The 17,498-nt window shown below is 41.6% G+C and overlaps 1 protein-coding gene across 3 annotated transcripts; it reads right to left on the bottom strand.

The window, feature by feature from the left end:
- Positions 1-755: 755 nt before the first annotated feature.
- On the bottom strand, positions 756-16,050 carry LOC121867932. Of its 3 annotated transcripts, none has more exons than XM_042368078.1 (4): positions 15,816-16,050; positions 15,043-15,180; positions 14,702-14,841; positions 756-5,779 (listed from the first exon to the last, which is right to left on the bottom strand). In XM_042368078.1, coding segments are annotated over exons 2-4 (570 nt in total). In that variant the 5' UTR covers positions 15,044-15,180; positions 15,816-16,050; the 3' UTR covers positions 756-5,350. The 3 variants fall into 3 exon arrangements, with proteins under 3 accessions (XP_042224012.1, XP_042224011.1, XP_042224013.1); XM_042368077.1 differs by having other exon boundaries at positions 15,043-15,177; XM_042368079.1 differs by lacking the exons at positions 14,702-14,841; positions 15,043-15,180; positions 15,816-16,050 and adding an exon at positions 10,692-10,826.
- Between the last annotated feature and the right edge of the window lie 1,448 nt (positions 16,051-17,498).

The following is a 17,498-nucleotide window of genomic DNA, read 5'->3' as shown; positions in this document are numbered from 1 at the left end:
GAGATGAAGGGAATAACGATCATCTCTCCTCTGATTGTATCCTACGTCTTGGGTTTTTTTTTAATATATAATGTTGAAATACTCTGGTGTCTCGAAAATCGTAATATGTAATAAGAGAATATTTCTATGTACAGTAGTTTTCCAAGCAATACGTATTGAGTTAGAATATTTTGATATGTAATTACAAAATAAAACACGTAGACTATTGTTTGAAGAGATAATTTACTGTAGCTCTTTTTTAAGATCAGTTTTGTTCACTTTATCTCACGTTTATATACTATTTATTTTCTTTCGTTGGGTTATCGAGGTCTTGGATATATCTTGATAATAAAACGTATATAACTCGTGACAGTGTTAGTTTCATCATCCTGGGGTGACTCATTGATCAGGATAACTCAGGTGATGATAAAACCTAGAAATTGTAGTAATCATTTTCTTTTATTTTGACAGTTTAAGAATTATTATTTTTGGTGTTCTTTTCATTTCGTTTTAACTTGTTTTCCATCGTATTAACTATATTTAAATTACTGTGTTTTTTGTTAGTTTTCCTATCATTTGTTTTCCCTTTACTATCATTTATAATCTTCTATATTTCGTTATTTTTCTTTAGTCACTAATTTATCGCATATGTATGAAATAAGTGTACACCTCTCCATCAGTGTTCCCAACGAATAGATTTTGTCTTTCAACAGTTGGGTGAGAAGCACATTTCCTGTCAGTGAAACACCAGAAGGATAAAATAAACTCACTTCCGATGAAATTGTAATTTTTTTATTAATAATAATGAAAGTTGCGATATAAGTACCGTTTTTATACAAGTTGCAATGAACAAACCAACTCTTTAAAAATATGACCCATTATAAGTAATTTAAAATACATAGTTGTAAAAGTTATATTCCGTCAGTTCAACATACAGTATACTAAACAAAGATTATTTTTTACAAACTCAGAGGAAAGACTTTGGAAAATTATATATATATATATATATATATATATATATATATATATGTGTGTGTGTGTGCTACTCCTAATAAAAATAACAATATTTAGAAAAACGACAAAATAGACATATCAACAATACAATAAAGGAAACTTCCTAGCCAGTGTCGTCATCAAAATATTTATACAAGTGTCAGTAAATTATGTATCTTCAAAACAAGTTCCCACACACAGCAAATTGTCACTGTCAGTCATACTGGTACTGTCAGTCAGCTGGGATTGTCACCCAGTACGACTGGCATTGTTGATCATGCTGACACTGTCACCCAGTCAGGCTGGCACTGTCAGACTCACCAGTGCCTGTGTGGGTCATTGAGTACATCCATTATTGCTAAGATCTGGCGAAGGTTCAAGCTGTCTGGCCAGACCCTCTGACCACAATGAACTTTTTATTTTTGATTCTATGTTTTGATTAAAGTTTTCACACTACATCTAATATTACCCTCACTTATTACAGATCATCAGCTCATGGATAGAAACACTCAACGATAACACCAATGATTAGGGAAATGACGGAAGAAGGACTCACTTTAGCAGTAGTTTGGCCATGAGTCACTCTTGAGTGTGGTCAGAGAATCCGGTCCTTGAGTATTAGTGGTGGCCGGCAAGATAGACCCGTGTTAGGTGTAAGGGGGGTAAAATACAACATCGGAACACTAAGATTATTTTGATTTTCTTGCGGGGTCAGGTTCCATCCCCAGGTGACCTTTGACCTTGTTGTTGTTTTCTTAAGGTAACCTCTAACGATACTGGACTCCTTATAGTGTTACCATTTGCTCTTCTTTATTTCGTCCATATATGATGAATTTTATTTAATTTCGTCTATATAAGATAAATTTTAGCTATTCTCATTCCAAAAAGGTAAAAGCTGACTATTCTCGTTCATATAAGACAAGCTTTAACTGTTTCTACCCATACAAGGTGAACTTTAACCAATTTCAGCCATACAAGGTGAACTTTAACCAATTTCAGCCATACAAGGTGAACTTTAACCAATTTCAGCCATACAAGGTGAACTTTAACCAATTTCAGCCATACAAGGTGAACGTTATACTGTTCTGTCTGCTCGGCGGTAACCTGACCCCTGGACGTCCTGTTCTTTGTGATTCTGAGGAATATTTTTTGTTTGGACGTGGGTAGCATATAACCTGGCCAGTGATCGGTTCAGTTACCCAATAAGTGATCGTTTTACTCTCTCAGTCTCGTCACCACCACTGATTTAGCCAATAAGAGATTGTTAAACTTTTCCAGTGACGTCACCATCATTGTTCGATTTAGCCAATCATCGATCGCTTCGTTCCCCCAGTAGTCAGGTAATGTGTAATATCATCAACCGAATTGAAAATTGATGTTGGCTCTAACTCTGGCTTTACATCGATTTAAGGTACTCTGCTCCTGTAATAGATTTTACAGGACTTTGTGCTAGTGTTAGCATTTTGATAAACCTAATGAGACGTCATAACATTGTCATAACAAACAAGTAACAACCAGGTCCAAACAAATCAGGTATAACAATAAAAAAAATTTGTACAGGAATATATTTATCTGCTATATTCATTAAAGCTACTTAATTTCTCTCAAGTTGTCACTGATACAATAACAACTTACTTTTTTCTCAAATTTACCTATGATTTCTTTAAAGGTTCTGGATTGGGTCTTATGGCTGGTAAAGGAATCTGATTGGTTAAGAAGCGCGCTAGGGTCGCCGATTGGCTCTCACCTAGCGGTAGGGCTTTGATTGGCTCCTTCTGATGTTTACAAAAGAATACGCACCTAAATTTTGTTTTAGATTCGTGTATGACCCACCAGGCATCAGTATAAAGTAACTAACAATCCAAAAAGTTTCAGTATTATCTAGTTGTTAAATCCAAAACAACGAGTGACGTAAACCCAACAGTGTTGAGAGTGAAGCCATGGAGAGGGCTCGGCTGTGCGACGGGTGATGCGTAAAGCCTCAAGCAGCAACAGTGAATACGAATTAAAAACGCCACAATATAAAATTATGTTGATATATACTGTATATATCATAAAAATCATTCACCATTACTCAGTGTGCTCGTGTCGTGAGGGATGATCTGTGCTTCTCGCTTCATGCTCCTTTATCACAGGAACATTGTATTATCCATCAACTCTTCTTAAGTTTTAGGATATTTTAGTCTAAATCTACTGCCATCATGTTGGTTATCTGATGGTCATTTTGGGGGTTATATTTAAGTCAAGAAATTTCGTATAACTTGATCGTAAATTTAAAATTTTCCCTTTAAAGAGAAATGTTAAATGGATTAGGAGTTTGACTTACACACTAACCAAACTCAACACACCAGAAATGTAAAATCAGAGTCTGAAATTTGAAGGCGTCCACCATACGTTTGTGAGAGAATTAGTGACGGGAGGACTCGGCCCATCATGTCTTCAAAAGTAGTTTCGAAGCTCCACAAAAACTCTGCGATAACCCTAAGTCACTCTGAATCAGTTTCCAATAATCAACAGAGAATGAGAGTCAAACCTACACCATTGAAAGGTATACTCCTGAATTTGTTACAGCGGCCATGACACAACAGACAACCCCTCACTGAGCTATTTTGCATAGATTTTCAAAAATATTGTACAAGAAAACAAACCTATATAACAGTTCTAACAGTCAACAGAAACAAGCTAGTTAGAGATGCGGTAGTCAGGCCGTTAAAGCATAGTAGCCAATAACAAACAAGTACAGTACATCAAATCACCCGTGGCAGCCCTTACAAACTAACCACATTCTTCAGTATCGGTATAAATATTTATATAATTAGGTAATAGTTCATATGGACTCTGCTTATTACCCTGCGTAGCTGAGGGTCCAAGGGCAACCTCGCCTGGATTTCAATCGGATTAATATTTCTGAGTCTGTCCAAGGCTGGTCCAGTTGTCTCGTCAATTACCGAGGCCCCTCACACTCCACAGGGTATAGAGTGGTAATCGTCCTGGTTAAACATACGTGAAGCAGCGGTAAAAATATTTTGAGCGAGGGTTCTGTATAACAACACGCGCTCAGACGATGGACAGAGAGGAGCAAGGCGACAGAGGAAGCTGTGTCTTGAGATGGGGGAGGGGGGTAGAGAAGAGCGGGAGGAGGGGGAAGGTGATGCGACAAGAACCAAAGATCCAGGTGAATGAAGGTATGGTGTGTGCTGATTGGTCCTCGCCCATCATGGCGTCATCCTATTTACGGGCTTGGAGTGCGCTGATTGGTCCTTGCCCACCATGACGTCGGCTTATATAAAAGGCCTGGGTCGCGCTAATTGGTCATCTCGCTCGCAATAAGGTAAACTAGTATTTACATCCCACTACTTGGTTAGGTTAGAATAAATTAGCTTAGGTTAAATTAAGTTAGCTTATATAAATTTACTTTAAGTTACATTAATTTAGAATTGTGCTAAGTTAGTCTAGGATTGAATATAGATCAATAATAAGGAATGGATTAGGTTAGTGTCATGGACAATGAACCAATCAGAACATGCCATATCCAAAACACACACACACAAAGGTTATATGTCATCACATTAGAGGACCAACTAACTGTACATTCTAGCATTAAACTGTCCAACTGTAGCATTAATTATCAAAGTCGTAAGGGACTATCACCTCTGAAGGCCATACCATTTCCACTCAACTCCGGCTGAAGTTAATGGCGATGAAGAGAGTGATAGTGGGTTATGCAAAGGCGGGCTGAAGTGAACAATTGCTTCATATACATACAAAAAATAGGTGATGGATGATACACAGTAAACTATAGAATTGAGAAAAACAATAACAATATGAATGATGATACGGAAATTACGAGCAATTTTAGAGAGGATGGAACATGTAAACAAATCGTGAGTAAAAACAACGAGACAGATATTAATATGTATGACGACAAAGCAAACAAAACGTATATAAAACGATTAGATTAAATTATCAGTTTACGGCAGACAATAGTTTTAAGGATGATAGATGACAAACAAAATAAACAATGACAGATGATACAGCAAACAACAGAAAAACAATGTAAGCAACCATTGTGGCTCCTCTAGGCTGACCTCAGTGTCGGGTCTACAAGGGTGAAGGGAGTGTCAGCGTCCAGTTAGATCACATGGCAATATGTCTTCACTATATTGTCCCCTTGTACTAAGGCCCCCACAAAAGAGGTAAATGAGATAGTGAAGGGGGCAAAGGAAAGTGGGGGAGGCGAAAACGAAGGATGAAAGAGAGAGAGAGAAAGAAGGTAGAGTGAGGAGGCGTAAGAGAAGAGGGAAGAAAGAGAGAGAGAGAGAAGAAAGGTATAGTGTAAGGAGGTGAAATTAGAAAGAGAGAGAGAGCGAGGGGGGTGCTATTGCGTAGGTGCATCTGGCTGGGCACTGACGGAGGGTAAAGTAGTAAGCTCAAGTTCCTCTTCTATCACCAGGTTATCAGCAGTGGCGTCAGCAGGGGAAGAGTACATGAGGAGAGCGACGATACCAATAATCATGACGATGAAAGTAGCGATGGCGGAGTAGCAGCCGAGCGACGTACACCCAGGCTCAACGTTGTACAGCGGAGGGATCACTTGCTTGGGTGTACCAGACAATTTTTCACCCTCCTCTCCTTCCTCTCCCTCCTCTCCCTCGCCTCCTTCATCGGTGTTCTCTTCCCCCTCGTCCTCCTCGTCAGCGCAGGAACCAGCCTCCAAGTCCCTCTCCAGCTCCTGCTGGTGGTTGAGCAGCTGCTGACGGTGGTTCTGCGCATTGTTGCACAGCGCTTCTTCCTTCGTCTCGCTCATCTGCAGGTGACAAGTATGTGTTACAACTGGTGCCTCACTCAACTCACCATCATCTATCTGTATAATAATGAATAATAATAATTGACTTATTACATAGGATACAGTGATATTGGGCAGTGTAAAAGGTTTCTTTACACAAAAAAGAACATAAAGTGAACATACACAATATAGTTAACAGTGGATGGTGTCGGCTGGTCTCTTGTCCTTCTGTGTGAGGTCACGTAGACTACCTGGGGCAATGAAAAGCAAACCCGTGGTGCTGTGCTGTTATTAGGGACCTTACGTGGTGAGTTAACTCGTGTGTGTGTGTGTGTGTGTGTGTGTGTGTGTGTGTGTGTGTGTAAAACCTTAATATCCTGGACTACCTACGCTGGGTCTGAGCTTTCCAGAATTCCTCAGTATTCTATTCTGAATTATAGAGGTTTTACCGTTGCATCAACATCCTCCGTGGCATCAGGCGCTAAACTTGCTTATAGTACAAATACCTCGGTGCATTGTTTGTAACCGTGGGAAAAACATTAAAGAGTAATAGGAGAGAGAACTTTACAGCGAAATACAGTACAGTGCCAGGTAAACTCTACGGACATCGCGCATCACGTTTCATTTACTTGTGTTTTCGCTCCCTGATTACATTACAGGTATACTGTACATTTGTATGTTTGTTTGTATATAATTACATATATTTATGTCTATATACGGTTATGTGCGACCTACCAACCAGAAGAACGAGTGTGAACGAAAGGTGAACAACCATAACAAGTGTGACTCAGAAGGAGAGGAAGGCTGGCACTAAATGTCAGAACATACTAAGTTGGAGTCCAGTAGATCTACTGCCGGTAAAGTCGTGTTGTTTGATGCTTTTAAAGTTCACAAGTCAGTAGTCACCAGACAAATTTAAATTCCTATTTTTAAAGATTATATAAAAACTTTAGTTTTCACGTTCCCCCAAAATATCGATTTACGTCAAAAATACTGTACGCCTGACCTAATATCTTAGTTTTCGGCACCTGGGGTAAAAAGTTTATTTTGTTTAAATTTCATACACATGCACTACTTTACACTTTGATGAAGGATCTGGGTTCACAATTTAAAAATTCGAGTAATTAGTATTAATTAATGAGCCTTTGAAATAATTGAAGATATTTAAAAAGTTAATTACGCTTTGCCTGTAAGTTTTAAATTACCTTTATATACATTTTCTTAAAAATCCAGACTAATGACTCAGCAAACTCGGACACACTACTCGACAACTTGGGGATTCATCAGTAGTTGTAGTCTGACGTCTTCTGTAATAATGAAGTGGATTAGATGTTCGTCAAATTCCCCTCGAGGAAGTGTTGGTATCCCTGGGTCTCTCTATACCTTGAATAGTTGGTATGTGATCTAGTAATCTCGTCTCATAGGTGTCCTCTGCTTTTGGTATTCCCAGTTATTCCTCGACGTCTCAAAAGATCAAAACTCACCACTTTCTAAGGTATTATATAGTGTGGTGCAAGAGGTCCAATATATCATAGGGTAAGTATTGTCTAATCTCACATTTGGCCTCTGTTGATAGAATATAGAGGCTGTTAGCACTCCGGCAGATACACACCCACCTGAGGCGTCTTCTTTAACTTCAGCTTTACCCTTTAGTTCGACAAAGAATCACATTATTTACTTTCCAGGTCTACTTGTTTAATATGTTAACTTTTTTTAGGTATAAATAATAGTATCTCTCAGTGTCTGTCAGCTCAGTTTAGTAGGATCTGTAGACATCTCTTAAAGTTTGTGTAATGTATCTATCAGTTTCACCTCTTTTTATACTTTTGTCTGGTGTTGTCTCAGGTTGTCGGGGCGGAATTTAGATTGATTTAGTGAAAACATCAATATTTATGTCCCAGGAGTTGAAATGGGGCGTCATTGATCGGAATATAATAAAGAGATGATATGTGAACGAATATTAGAGAGAGGAAGTAGGGAAAAAGATCGTCGGGGTGTTCGAAAGCATGAGTGAGTGGAGGTGGAAAGAGCGTCGAGCTTGAATGGTGTTTGATGGAAGTACACAGCTGGGGTGTAAAGTTGATCCTGTGGTAGTCACTTAGAACCAGGAATGGGACGACACCTTTTATATGAACAACAATACACAGGAATATGAAAAGAAAAAGGAGGAAGACGAATAAAATTGGATTAAACTGAAAAAAAAAAAAAGATCTGCTCTCTAAAAGACATAACAAAGAGAACTACTTAATATTCGGAATGGTTTGGTAATTGTGATTAATTAATGGCTAGTGAGAGTACAGGAGTGAGAGAGAGGGAGGAAGGGTAAGATAAGGGCAAAAAAGGGGAAAACGGTAAATTAGAGAAAGGGAAAATAAACACTGATATAAAAGTGACCCATTTTCTGTGGTGTTCGTTTGATGAGAGAGAACGGAGAGGGCGTGGTGAGGTGGATGGGTGGGATGGGGGTTACCAATGGAAGGAGAGGGGAGAGGTGGGGAGGGGGGGAAAGTATAGGGATTTGTCCTTGTTACACCAGACTATTGTACACCGCACCACACCACACCACAGTACACCAAAACACACCACACTACACTACAAGACATCACACTACACTATACCACATCTCATCATACCACAGTAAACCACACAACATTATACAATTAGGCATTACGTTACACCACACCACACCCTCACAACAGTACACCACACCCTCACAACAATACACCACACCCTCACAACAGTAAACCACACCACACTACACCACACCACACCACACCACACCACACCACACCACTAGTAAGATCTTCTTCAGCAGAGTGTATTGATGTATACAGACATAAACTCTTACTTGGCATGACACCATCTCTCTCTCTCTCTCTCTTTCTCTCTCTCTCTCTCTCAGTGAATTCCTGACTCATAGGGCCATTTGGATAATTAGGACAAGGTTACATAAGGAATTTCGATCAAGTTTTGCCATAGGATGTAAATATTTAGGGAAACATATCAAGATTTGGAATTGTTGGGGGTAGACATGAGTAGACTGGTGGTGGTGAAGGTGGTGGTGAAGGTGGTGGTGGTGGTGGTGAAGGTGGTGGTGGTGGTGGTGGTGAAGGTGGTGGTGGTGGTGGTGGTGAAGGTGGTGGTGGTGGTGGTGGTGGTGAAGGTGGTGGTGGGTGGTGGTGGTGTGGTGGTGGTGGTGGTGGTGGTGGTGGTGGTGGTGGTGTGGTGGTGGTGGTGAAGGTGGTGGTGGTGGTGGTGAAGGTGGTGGTGGTGGTGGTGGTGGTAGTAGTGGTGGTGAAGGTGTGGTGGTGTGGTGGTGGTGAAGGTGGTGTGGTGGTGTGGTGGTGGTGGTGGTGAAGTGGTGGTGTGTGGTGTGGTGAAGGTGGTGAAGGTGGTGGTGGTGTGGTGGTGGTGGTGGTGATGGTAGTGGTGGTGGTGGTGGTGGTGGTGTGGTGGTGGTGATGGTGGTGGTGGGTGGTGGTGGTGGTGGTGGTGGTGGTGGTGTGGTGGTGGTGGTGAATTGGTGGTGGTGGTGGTGAAGGTGGTGGTGGTGGTGGTGGGTGTGTGGTGGTAGTGAAGGTGGTGGTGGTGGTGAAAGTGGTGGTGGTGGTGGTGGTGAAAGTGGCGTTGGTGGTGAAGGTGATGGTGAAGGAGGTGGTGGTGGTGGTGGTGGTGAAGGTGTTGGTGGTGGTGGTGGTGGTGGTGGTGGTGGTGGTGAAAGTGGTGGTGGTGGTGGTATGAAGGTGGTGGTGGTGGTGGGTGTGGTGGTGGTGAAGTGGTGGTGGTGGTGGTGAAAGTGGTGGGTGGTGGTGAAGGATGTGAAGGTGGTAGTGGTGGTGGTGGTGGTGGTGGGTGTTGTTGTTGGTGGGGTGGTGGTGGTGGTGGTGAAAGTGGTGGTGGTGAAGGTGTTGTTGATGAAAGTGGTGGTGTTGGTGGTGATGGTGAAGGTGGTAGTGGTGGTGGTGGTGGTGAAGGTGTTGGTGGTGGTGGTGGTGGTGCTGGTGGTAAAAGTGGTGGTGGTAGTGGTAGTGGTTAAAGTGAAGGTGACATTTTGATGGTACAGAAGGTGGAGGTGGAATTAGAGTCGCGGCAGAAGGAAGAGGAAAATGGGAAGAGTAGGAAAAAGGGAGAAGGAAGAAGAATGAAAGGGATAGAATAAAGATGGAAGGAGAAAAAAGGAACAGAAGAAAAGGAAGGAAGGAGGAGGAGGAGTATGGAGTACAGACACCACAACAAGTAGCCAATACTTCCCGTCACTACTTAGTATCTATCACTCAGCTGCGCAGACCTGTCGCGTGCACACCCAACCCTAACACAAAACACTAATCTCATGTTCCCAGGTAAACTATTAAGCCAACATTAGCCTCAAACTCTATCACTAAGCTTCGCAATAACCTCAGTGATATTATCTATACGTTACTGTAGCAGATTCAATGACAGGAGTTTATATAGGACACAGAAATTTATCTATGAATGATTACCACTACATTACGTCCCTCACGCGACCATATAGACGCCTCTGTTATATGTTAACCTGTAGACGATGGTCCATTTTTACGACTTTTAACGCGAATTAAACAGGCATACTGGAGTCAGGTCATTCTAAATTTTATAAACGTATTAGAGACACTTTAATTACACTCGAAGTATGTTACACGGATACACTACAGTTATGATAACACTTGACACTGTGGACGCGGTTTAAGAAGACAAGGACGAGAGTTAGGTTAAGTACGCACACTTGAGTCAGGTTAGGATAGATATTTCTACATGTTAATTAATTGAGGGCATTCTGCAGTTACCTCTAATCACCAAGGTAATGCAGTGATGCAACTTCACACTAGCACAGTGCCTTACGCATCTAGTCTTACCACACACCCTTCACCCTACACCTTACACACGTTCTCTGTGACCCACCCAAACACTCACTCACCTCATATATGGCCAGGGTGACGGCCGCCATGGTGGATTAGGAGCGAGTATAACCCGAGGGTATGACAGTGGAGGGGAGCATACGTGGCGCCCGCCACCACCACCAAGACTAGTTGTCAGGCATCGTGGTGGTGGTGGTGATGTGGTGCAGGCCCGCCCACCCCACCCGGGTATGCTCGCTCTGTTTACCTCCCGCGCTGGTTATACCTCCCGCCCACCTTCACCACCTGTACGCCTCCGCCCACGCCCTCACTATGTTTCTTTACTTCTCAAGCATCTGCCTCTTACAGTTCATTCGGCAATCACTCACACCACACACATCCAAGGGTGTAGACCTACACCTTCACCACACACAACCTGTGTGTGTATGTGCTCCCTCCACCCACCAGTACCATCCACACACTCACAAACCACACCCACACAGTACACACCCACACCACCATGACCCCACACCCTCACCCACACCACCATGACCCCACACCCACACCCACACCACCATGACCCCTCACCCACACCCACACCACCATGACCCCACACCCACACCCTCACCCACACCGCCCACTCCTCGCATGTCTCACTTATTAAGCCGTATTAAGCCATATTGACAGCGTCGTATAGACTGACAAACAGCCACTGACAAACAGATTCACAGACATATTGAGTGACCCACATACAGTATATATTGTATAGGTGGCCACAACAGAGAGGGCAAGTATACTGAATGAATAGAGAGAGACAGTACAGTACAACACTCAATCCCTGACACACGCTTACGATAACCCACACACCTCTACCACATGTAATACGATACTTCAATTAGACACAGAACTGCACCTAACCTAACCTAACCTAACTTAACTTTACATCGGTGGAAGTAGTGTCAGTCACGTTGCTTCATTGTTTACCGAAGGCTTAGGTTAGGTTAGCTAAATTTGGCCAAGGATAAGTTAGGTTAGGTAAATTATGTGTGGGTTAAGTTAGACTGTTAGAGTAAGCTAATTAGTTTTAGGATAGGTTGAATTATTAGTTGAGGTAACTTTGGTATGGGTTAGGTTAAGTTACATGAAAAAATAGAGTCTCCTTCAAAATAGTTTAGCGTTTCCGTTCATATTATTTCTCCAACACTGGCAGTTCGGTTACATCACCATCATACAGTAGACAGCGACAGCCTGGCTAGACAAGTTGCAAAGTTTATCGGAAGATCAATAGTTCGACGCCCGGCGCAATGTTGTACACTACCATAAATAAAAGTGAGTAATATTCAGTAGAAGTTGTTAGGTTAATCACATTAAGTACATCAGTGAATAATTGTTAATCTCGGAAAAAAAATATAAATCTGGAAATAAAACTTTATTGCCTATATTAACAACAACAACAACACTACAAATGAAAATAATAGCAAAAACAATAAAAAACAATAAAAAACTACAACTAGAATAACTCAAAACAACAACAAACACAAACATTGGGTCTAGGTAAGTAAATAGGTGGTGCAAGTACAGTGTAGAGAGAGAGAGAGAGAGAATAGTGAAAGTTTTCCGGGGCAAGAGAATGACTTTTTGCCATTCATCCTTAACGACATACGAAGCACGCGTCAGGTAAGGCGTAGTAAGGTAGACTTTACCTTCCTGGCTGAACCCAAACAGTCTAATCTTATTAATCCTTAGTGACAGCAGAAGCCAAGGCCACCTACTGCCCCGCCCCTACTGCTCTTCTCCTATGTGGTGTGCTATTGACAGAGAGACAGACAGAGAGACAGACAGAGAGAGACAGACAGAGAGAGAGACAGAGAGAGAGACAGACAGACAGACGTTCAACTCCTGCTTGTTATGACTCGCGCCACTCACACAAATTAGCAAACCACAATAAGGTTAACGAGTGTTAGTCTGGTCTGGTGTCTGAGGCCCAACTGTTAGAGGTTTTATTCTGTAGAGAAATTATTATTCAGTAATGCTTTGATGTTGTGTTTCTGGAGGTTTGTGTGTGGGATAGTGGGGGAGAGTGTGTGTGCGTGTGTGCGTGTGTGTGTGTGTGTCCTACAGTTCAATTTTAACTGCTTTTGAGATGCAATTCATAATTACCTCATCTAATCACCCCCCGTATACACAAACATATGACGGAAATCATTAAAAAAAGAAGGTAATTGAACTTTGAACTAACCGGGTAGACTGTATGGCAACTGACTGTGAGAGCGTGTCATGGAAAGACGACAAATATGGGATCATTATCAAAGTAGTGTAAAAATAAAAACTACGTCATGCACAATCATCAAAAATATTTAATTTCTAGGTAGTGTAAAAAAAACATGCAATTTTTGAATGAATATCAAGGTGATATGTAAAACTGTGATTATCAATTCAATGTAAAAAGAAAGTAAAAGAATAATGATTAAAAAAATACGTGTTATAATTTTCTAAATATAAAAGTAGAGTGTAAGAATGTTTAAATTTCCAAGTAAAGTAATAAAAACTATGTAATTGTTATGTATGGGTTAATTATCGAGGTTTCAGTGTAAACTCTTATCCCTGTGTAATAATCGAAGAATACATAATGCACCATATGATTTATTAATACTCAAGTAAAAGTGTATAAATTATCAAATTACGGGAGAAGAATAAATATTGGTCAAGGTAAACTAAGAAATATTAAGGTAGAGTGATAACAATTATGATTACCAGCGAAGTGTAAACATGAATTATCAAGGAAAAGGTGAAAAAAAAACTATTTACGAAGATACTGTGTAAAAAAACCCTCAAATTATCAAGGTTGGGTTTAAATAACATTACCTAATTAGCGTGTAAGAAAAGTATGGTTATCAAAGTAGTGTAAAGGTAAACACACGATATACTAATAAAGGTAAAGTGTAAGTAATATGTGTAATGAATTTGTTATTATTGATTCATATAATACGAAAAATCCGTATCTATGAAGGCAATTATCAAAGTAAAATGACAAAAAAATATTATCATTAAGGTAAATTACAAAAAGAAAACTCATTTAACAAGGTACATAAAAAAGAGTGTAAATTATCAAGGTAGAATGTAAAAAAGTGGCTTATTTGTCACGTCAAGGCTGACACACACACACACACACACACACGAGACACTTATCAAAGAAAGTGGGTGAAAGAAATCGTGTTTGTTATCGGGTACTTCAGAAAAAAAATGGAACACATGAAGGAAAATACTAAATTCATTTCGAAACTTAATATAAAAACATTGTTAATGGTTTTAGTGAGCTTGGGAAAAATGTGTGTTTGTATATTCTATTTACCGTAGCTGTGGGGTAAAACATGCAAATTATGTAAGTTTATAGCAATTTTCTAAGCTGACGAAGAAAATGGGAATACTATGCTAATATTTTCCCATAAAAAATGTAGGAAATTACGTAAACAAACTGACATACAGTAAACACACACTGACATAACATACAGTAGACAGATATTGACAGAATATATAATAGATAAAACGCTGACATGACCCACATTAGACAGAGTAACACTCATCAGACTCGCTGTACATAATCACACTGACATCATGAAAGAGTGAGAAACTAATTTTGCATGAACAGTGAACCATTATAGTGAGATTTTCCATGATGATTAAATATGAATGACATACGATAGAGAATGATTAATGGCGATGATGTAAAGTGAAACAGAACGAAGGAATTTTAATGAAAATATTCATAACATTGTAAACACGAGGAACTTACTGCTTGGACGGCTTGAACGTTCATATTTAGACAATTTTAAACCGGAATAGTGTGAAGTATATTTTGTCATCTAACATTATAACCCGGACGAATACGGTGCAATGCGAGGGTAGACTGGGACATTTTGGTGTCGGCGGCCTTCTCAATCCTAGCAGGGCTAAAACGCACGTGGTCGAGATGTTTACAAACACTTCGTATACAGTACTCCTATAAATCGTGTGTTATCTGACTGTGGGTGCTATAATAAGTGGCAGTTCATAAATCTTGATGCAGTGGAAATCATTAACCTTTACTTACCGTGGAAAGCAACAGACGATTAACTTTGCCATGTATATCATAAACACCTGATTGGTTGATTAATCCAATGACCAACCAATCAGTGCCCGTCACAGTAGTTGGGCTCCTCCCCTCATGCCATGGCCAGACTATCAACACCACTGGCTCAAAGAAATATGATTTTCAGCCTATAAATCATTATCACACTAATCATTTCTTTCTTATAGAATATTTTTTTTTCAGATTTTCTTTTGTTTTTCGGATGGCGTTTCGATTAACTGGATCACTAATAACAGATAATTGTGACAACTGTGGAGTGTGCTGTTGTGGTGGAGGTGGCAGGAAGACGGGTCAGGACTCACTTGGAAGGACAGGCGTCAGATGGCACGATAGAGGCGAGTCGCAACAGGCAGCAGGTTCTTGGTGGGCGCCGTGTGCATGCTGTGCAGTGGTGGCGCTCAAGGTGGTACGGGATCACGCCCTGGCCTTAACTGCAGCTTCTCTCGCCCGACATTGTCATAGCAGTCATCAGTGGCATGGAAGAAAAATAGAAATAAAATTCAGATGTTAGATGAGATCTGGGAGAGCATTAACCGTAGTTGCCGCAGCAGTGGTCATAGCAGCTGGTCGTCAAGAGAAAACGTTGATCTGAGCATGAAAGAAAACGATGCGGCACGCTGCAGTCATCACCATGGCGACGCTTGTAAACAACTTAGCCAAGACCTGCCATTGAACGGGTCCTCTGGCGGGCCACAGAGCTGGGCCTCTGTGGGAGGGCCACTGGGCGGGCTACTGCAGCGGTGCGAACGATCCATACTCCACCGCCTCACCTCCCAGCTGGCTCACCCAGCCACTCAGGCACCATCGCACACACGCATACCATCAGATTCCTCCCCACATAGTTACTCAATTACACATTTATACATCGATAACCATGAGACTTCCCGGATTTTTTTACGGAATTATGATCTGATTGACATACTAGCATTAGCTTTATCTCCTTTTACTACAGTTTGATCTACACGTTAAATCTATCTCATAAATTCAATATAAACTTAAAGACGAAAAAAAACCTAGAATTATTCAATATAAAGAAGGAGAGTAAAGAATGGGGACGATGGTGTAGGTAACTCACAGGTGGGGGTGGGTCTCTTCACACGGGATGCTCAACTGGCACTCAAAGATGGACGGTGAGTTCTTGCTTCAGTGTAAGACCTCGGCAGGATGATGGATGTTAAACCTCTAGTCACCAGGTGGCACCATTCCCAGGATAAGGGGTCCTCGGGCACCAGACAGAGAACCGAGGCAGGGAGTCACTACCACTACTTGGTAAACACGACGGCTAGAGTCACCATGGAGACTGCGCACGCCCGTCCCTGGCTCCCCTTCCCACTACCCATCCCCCACCCACCACACTCCTCTCCTCCAGACACTAGTATGAAGCAACTTTCTGCAGGTAGCCATAGCGAGTAGATCATGATGTTATGGTGATGATAGCATAGTAATACTGATGGTGTGGTGTGGTGTCTTGTTGTGGTAATGTGGTGTAATGATTGTGGTGTTGTGTGATGGTGTGGTGATGGTGGTGTGGTGTGATGGTGTGGTGTGGTGTCTTGTTGTGGTAATGTGGTGTAATGATTGTGGTGTTGTGTGATGGTGTGGTGATGGTGGTGTGGTGTGGTGTGATAGGTGTGATGTGGTGTGATATTGTGGTGTGATGATAATTGTGTGGTGATGGTGGTGTGGTGTGATGTTGTGGTGTGATGATAGTGGTGTGATGGCGGTATGGGGTGATGTTGTGGTGTGATAATAATGGTGTGGTGATGGTGTGGTGATTGTGGTGTGATGTTGTGGTGTGATGATAGTGGTGTGATGGCGGTATGGGGTGATGTTGTGGTGTGATAATTATGGTGTGGTGTGATTATAGTGGTGTGGTGTAGTGATGGTGGTGTGGTGTGGTGAGGGTGGTGTGGTGAGGGTGGTGTGGTGTGATGTTGTGGTGTGATGATAGTGGTGTTGTGAAGGCGTGGTGATGGTGGTATGGTAATAGTAGGATTATTGTTGTGTGGAATGGTAATATAATGGTGGTGGGCTATGGTATGGTAGTGGTGGGAATATGGTAGTGTCGTATGGTGTTAGAAGTGCAAGTACAGATTTTCCATGGGGTGACAGAATCGTCAAAATGGTGGCTTAACTGGGAGGGAAATAAAAAAATCCTAATTAAGTATAGTTGTCTATACCTAGTGACATAATACAGTATATGGAAAAAGTTGCTGTCACCATAACTACCGTGTTAGTGAAACAGGCCAGGACTCGAACCCAGGACATGGTATGTGACACAGTGAGAGATCCGCCAGGCTCGAACCCAGAATATACACCTGTGGATAGTTACGAAAAGTACCCAAACAACCTTGTCACGTGTATCGAAGCTAGGACACGAACCCAGGACACACTGGCAAGAGGTACTATCATTCAAGGCCAGACTTGACTAACACTGGAGCAGGTTCCGAAATATTCAGGAGCCAGTGCATGCCCAGTACTTGCCAACAGTGCGTATCAGAGACGTGACTGATTGCCCAAGCGGCTAACGAACCGATCAGTGGCGAAGAGAATAAAAGTAAAAGTGTTTCCAAGCCAGGGCATGATGGCGAAAGGTACACACCAAGGATTCTAATACTCTAGTATAAGATTCCGTGTCAATTGTCAACTTTATGCTGTTGCTTTTATCTTCTTCGCCACTGATCGGCTCGTTAGCCGCTTGGGCGATCGGTCACGTCTCTGTTACACACTGTTGGCAAGTATTGGGCATGCACCGGCT

This window comes from Homarus americanus, unplaced genomic scaffold (genome assembly GCF_018991925.1).
Source record: "Homarus americanus isolate GMGI-L3 unplaced genomic scaffold, GMGI_Hamer_2.0 scaffold37032, whole genome shotgun sequence".
NCBI classification, from domain to species: domain Eukaryota; kingdom Metazoa; phylum Arthropoda; class Malacostraca; order Decapoda; family Nephropidae; genus Homarus; species Homarus americanus.
This window is presented reverse-complemented; position numbering and strand designations above follow the sequence as displayed.

Excerpts from the sequence above, each read along its gene's own strand:
- LOC121867932 (XM_042368078.1), bottom strand. Across the intron at positions 5,780-14,701 it reads ATCGTCTGTTGCTTTCCACG|ATGAGCGAGACGAAGGAAGA; the intron begins GTAAGTAAAGGT and ends TGTCACCTGCAG.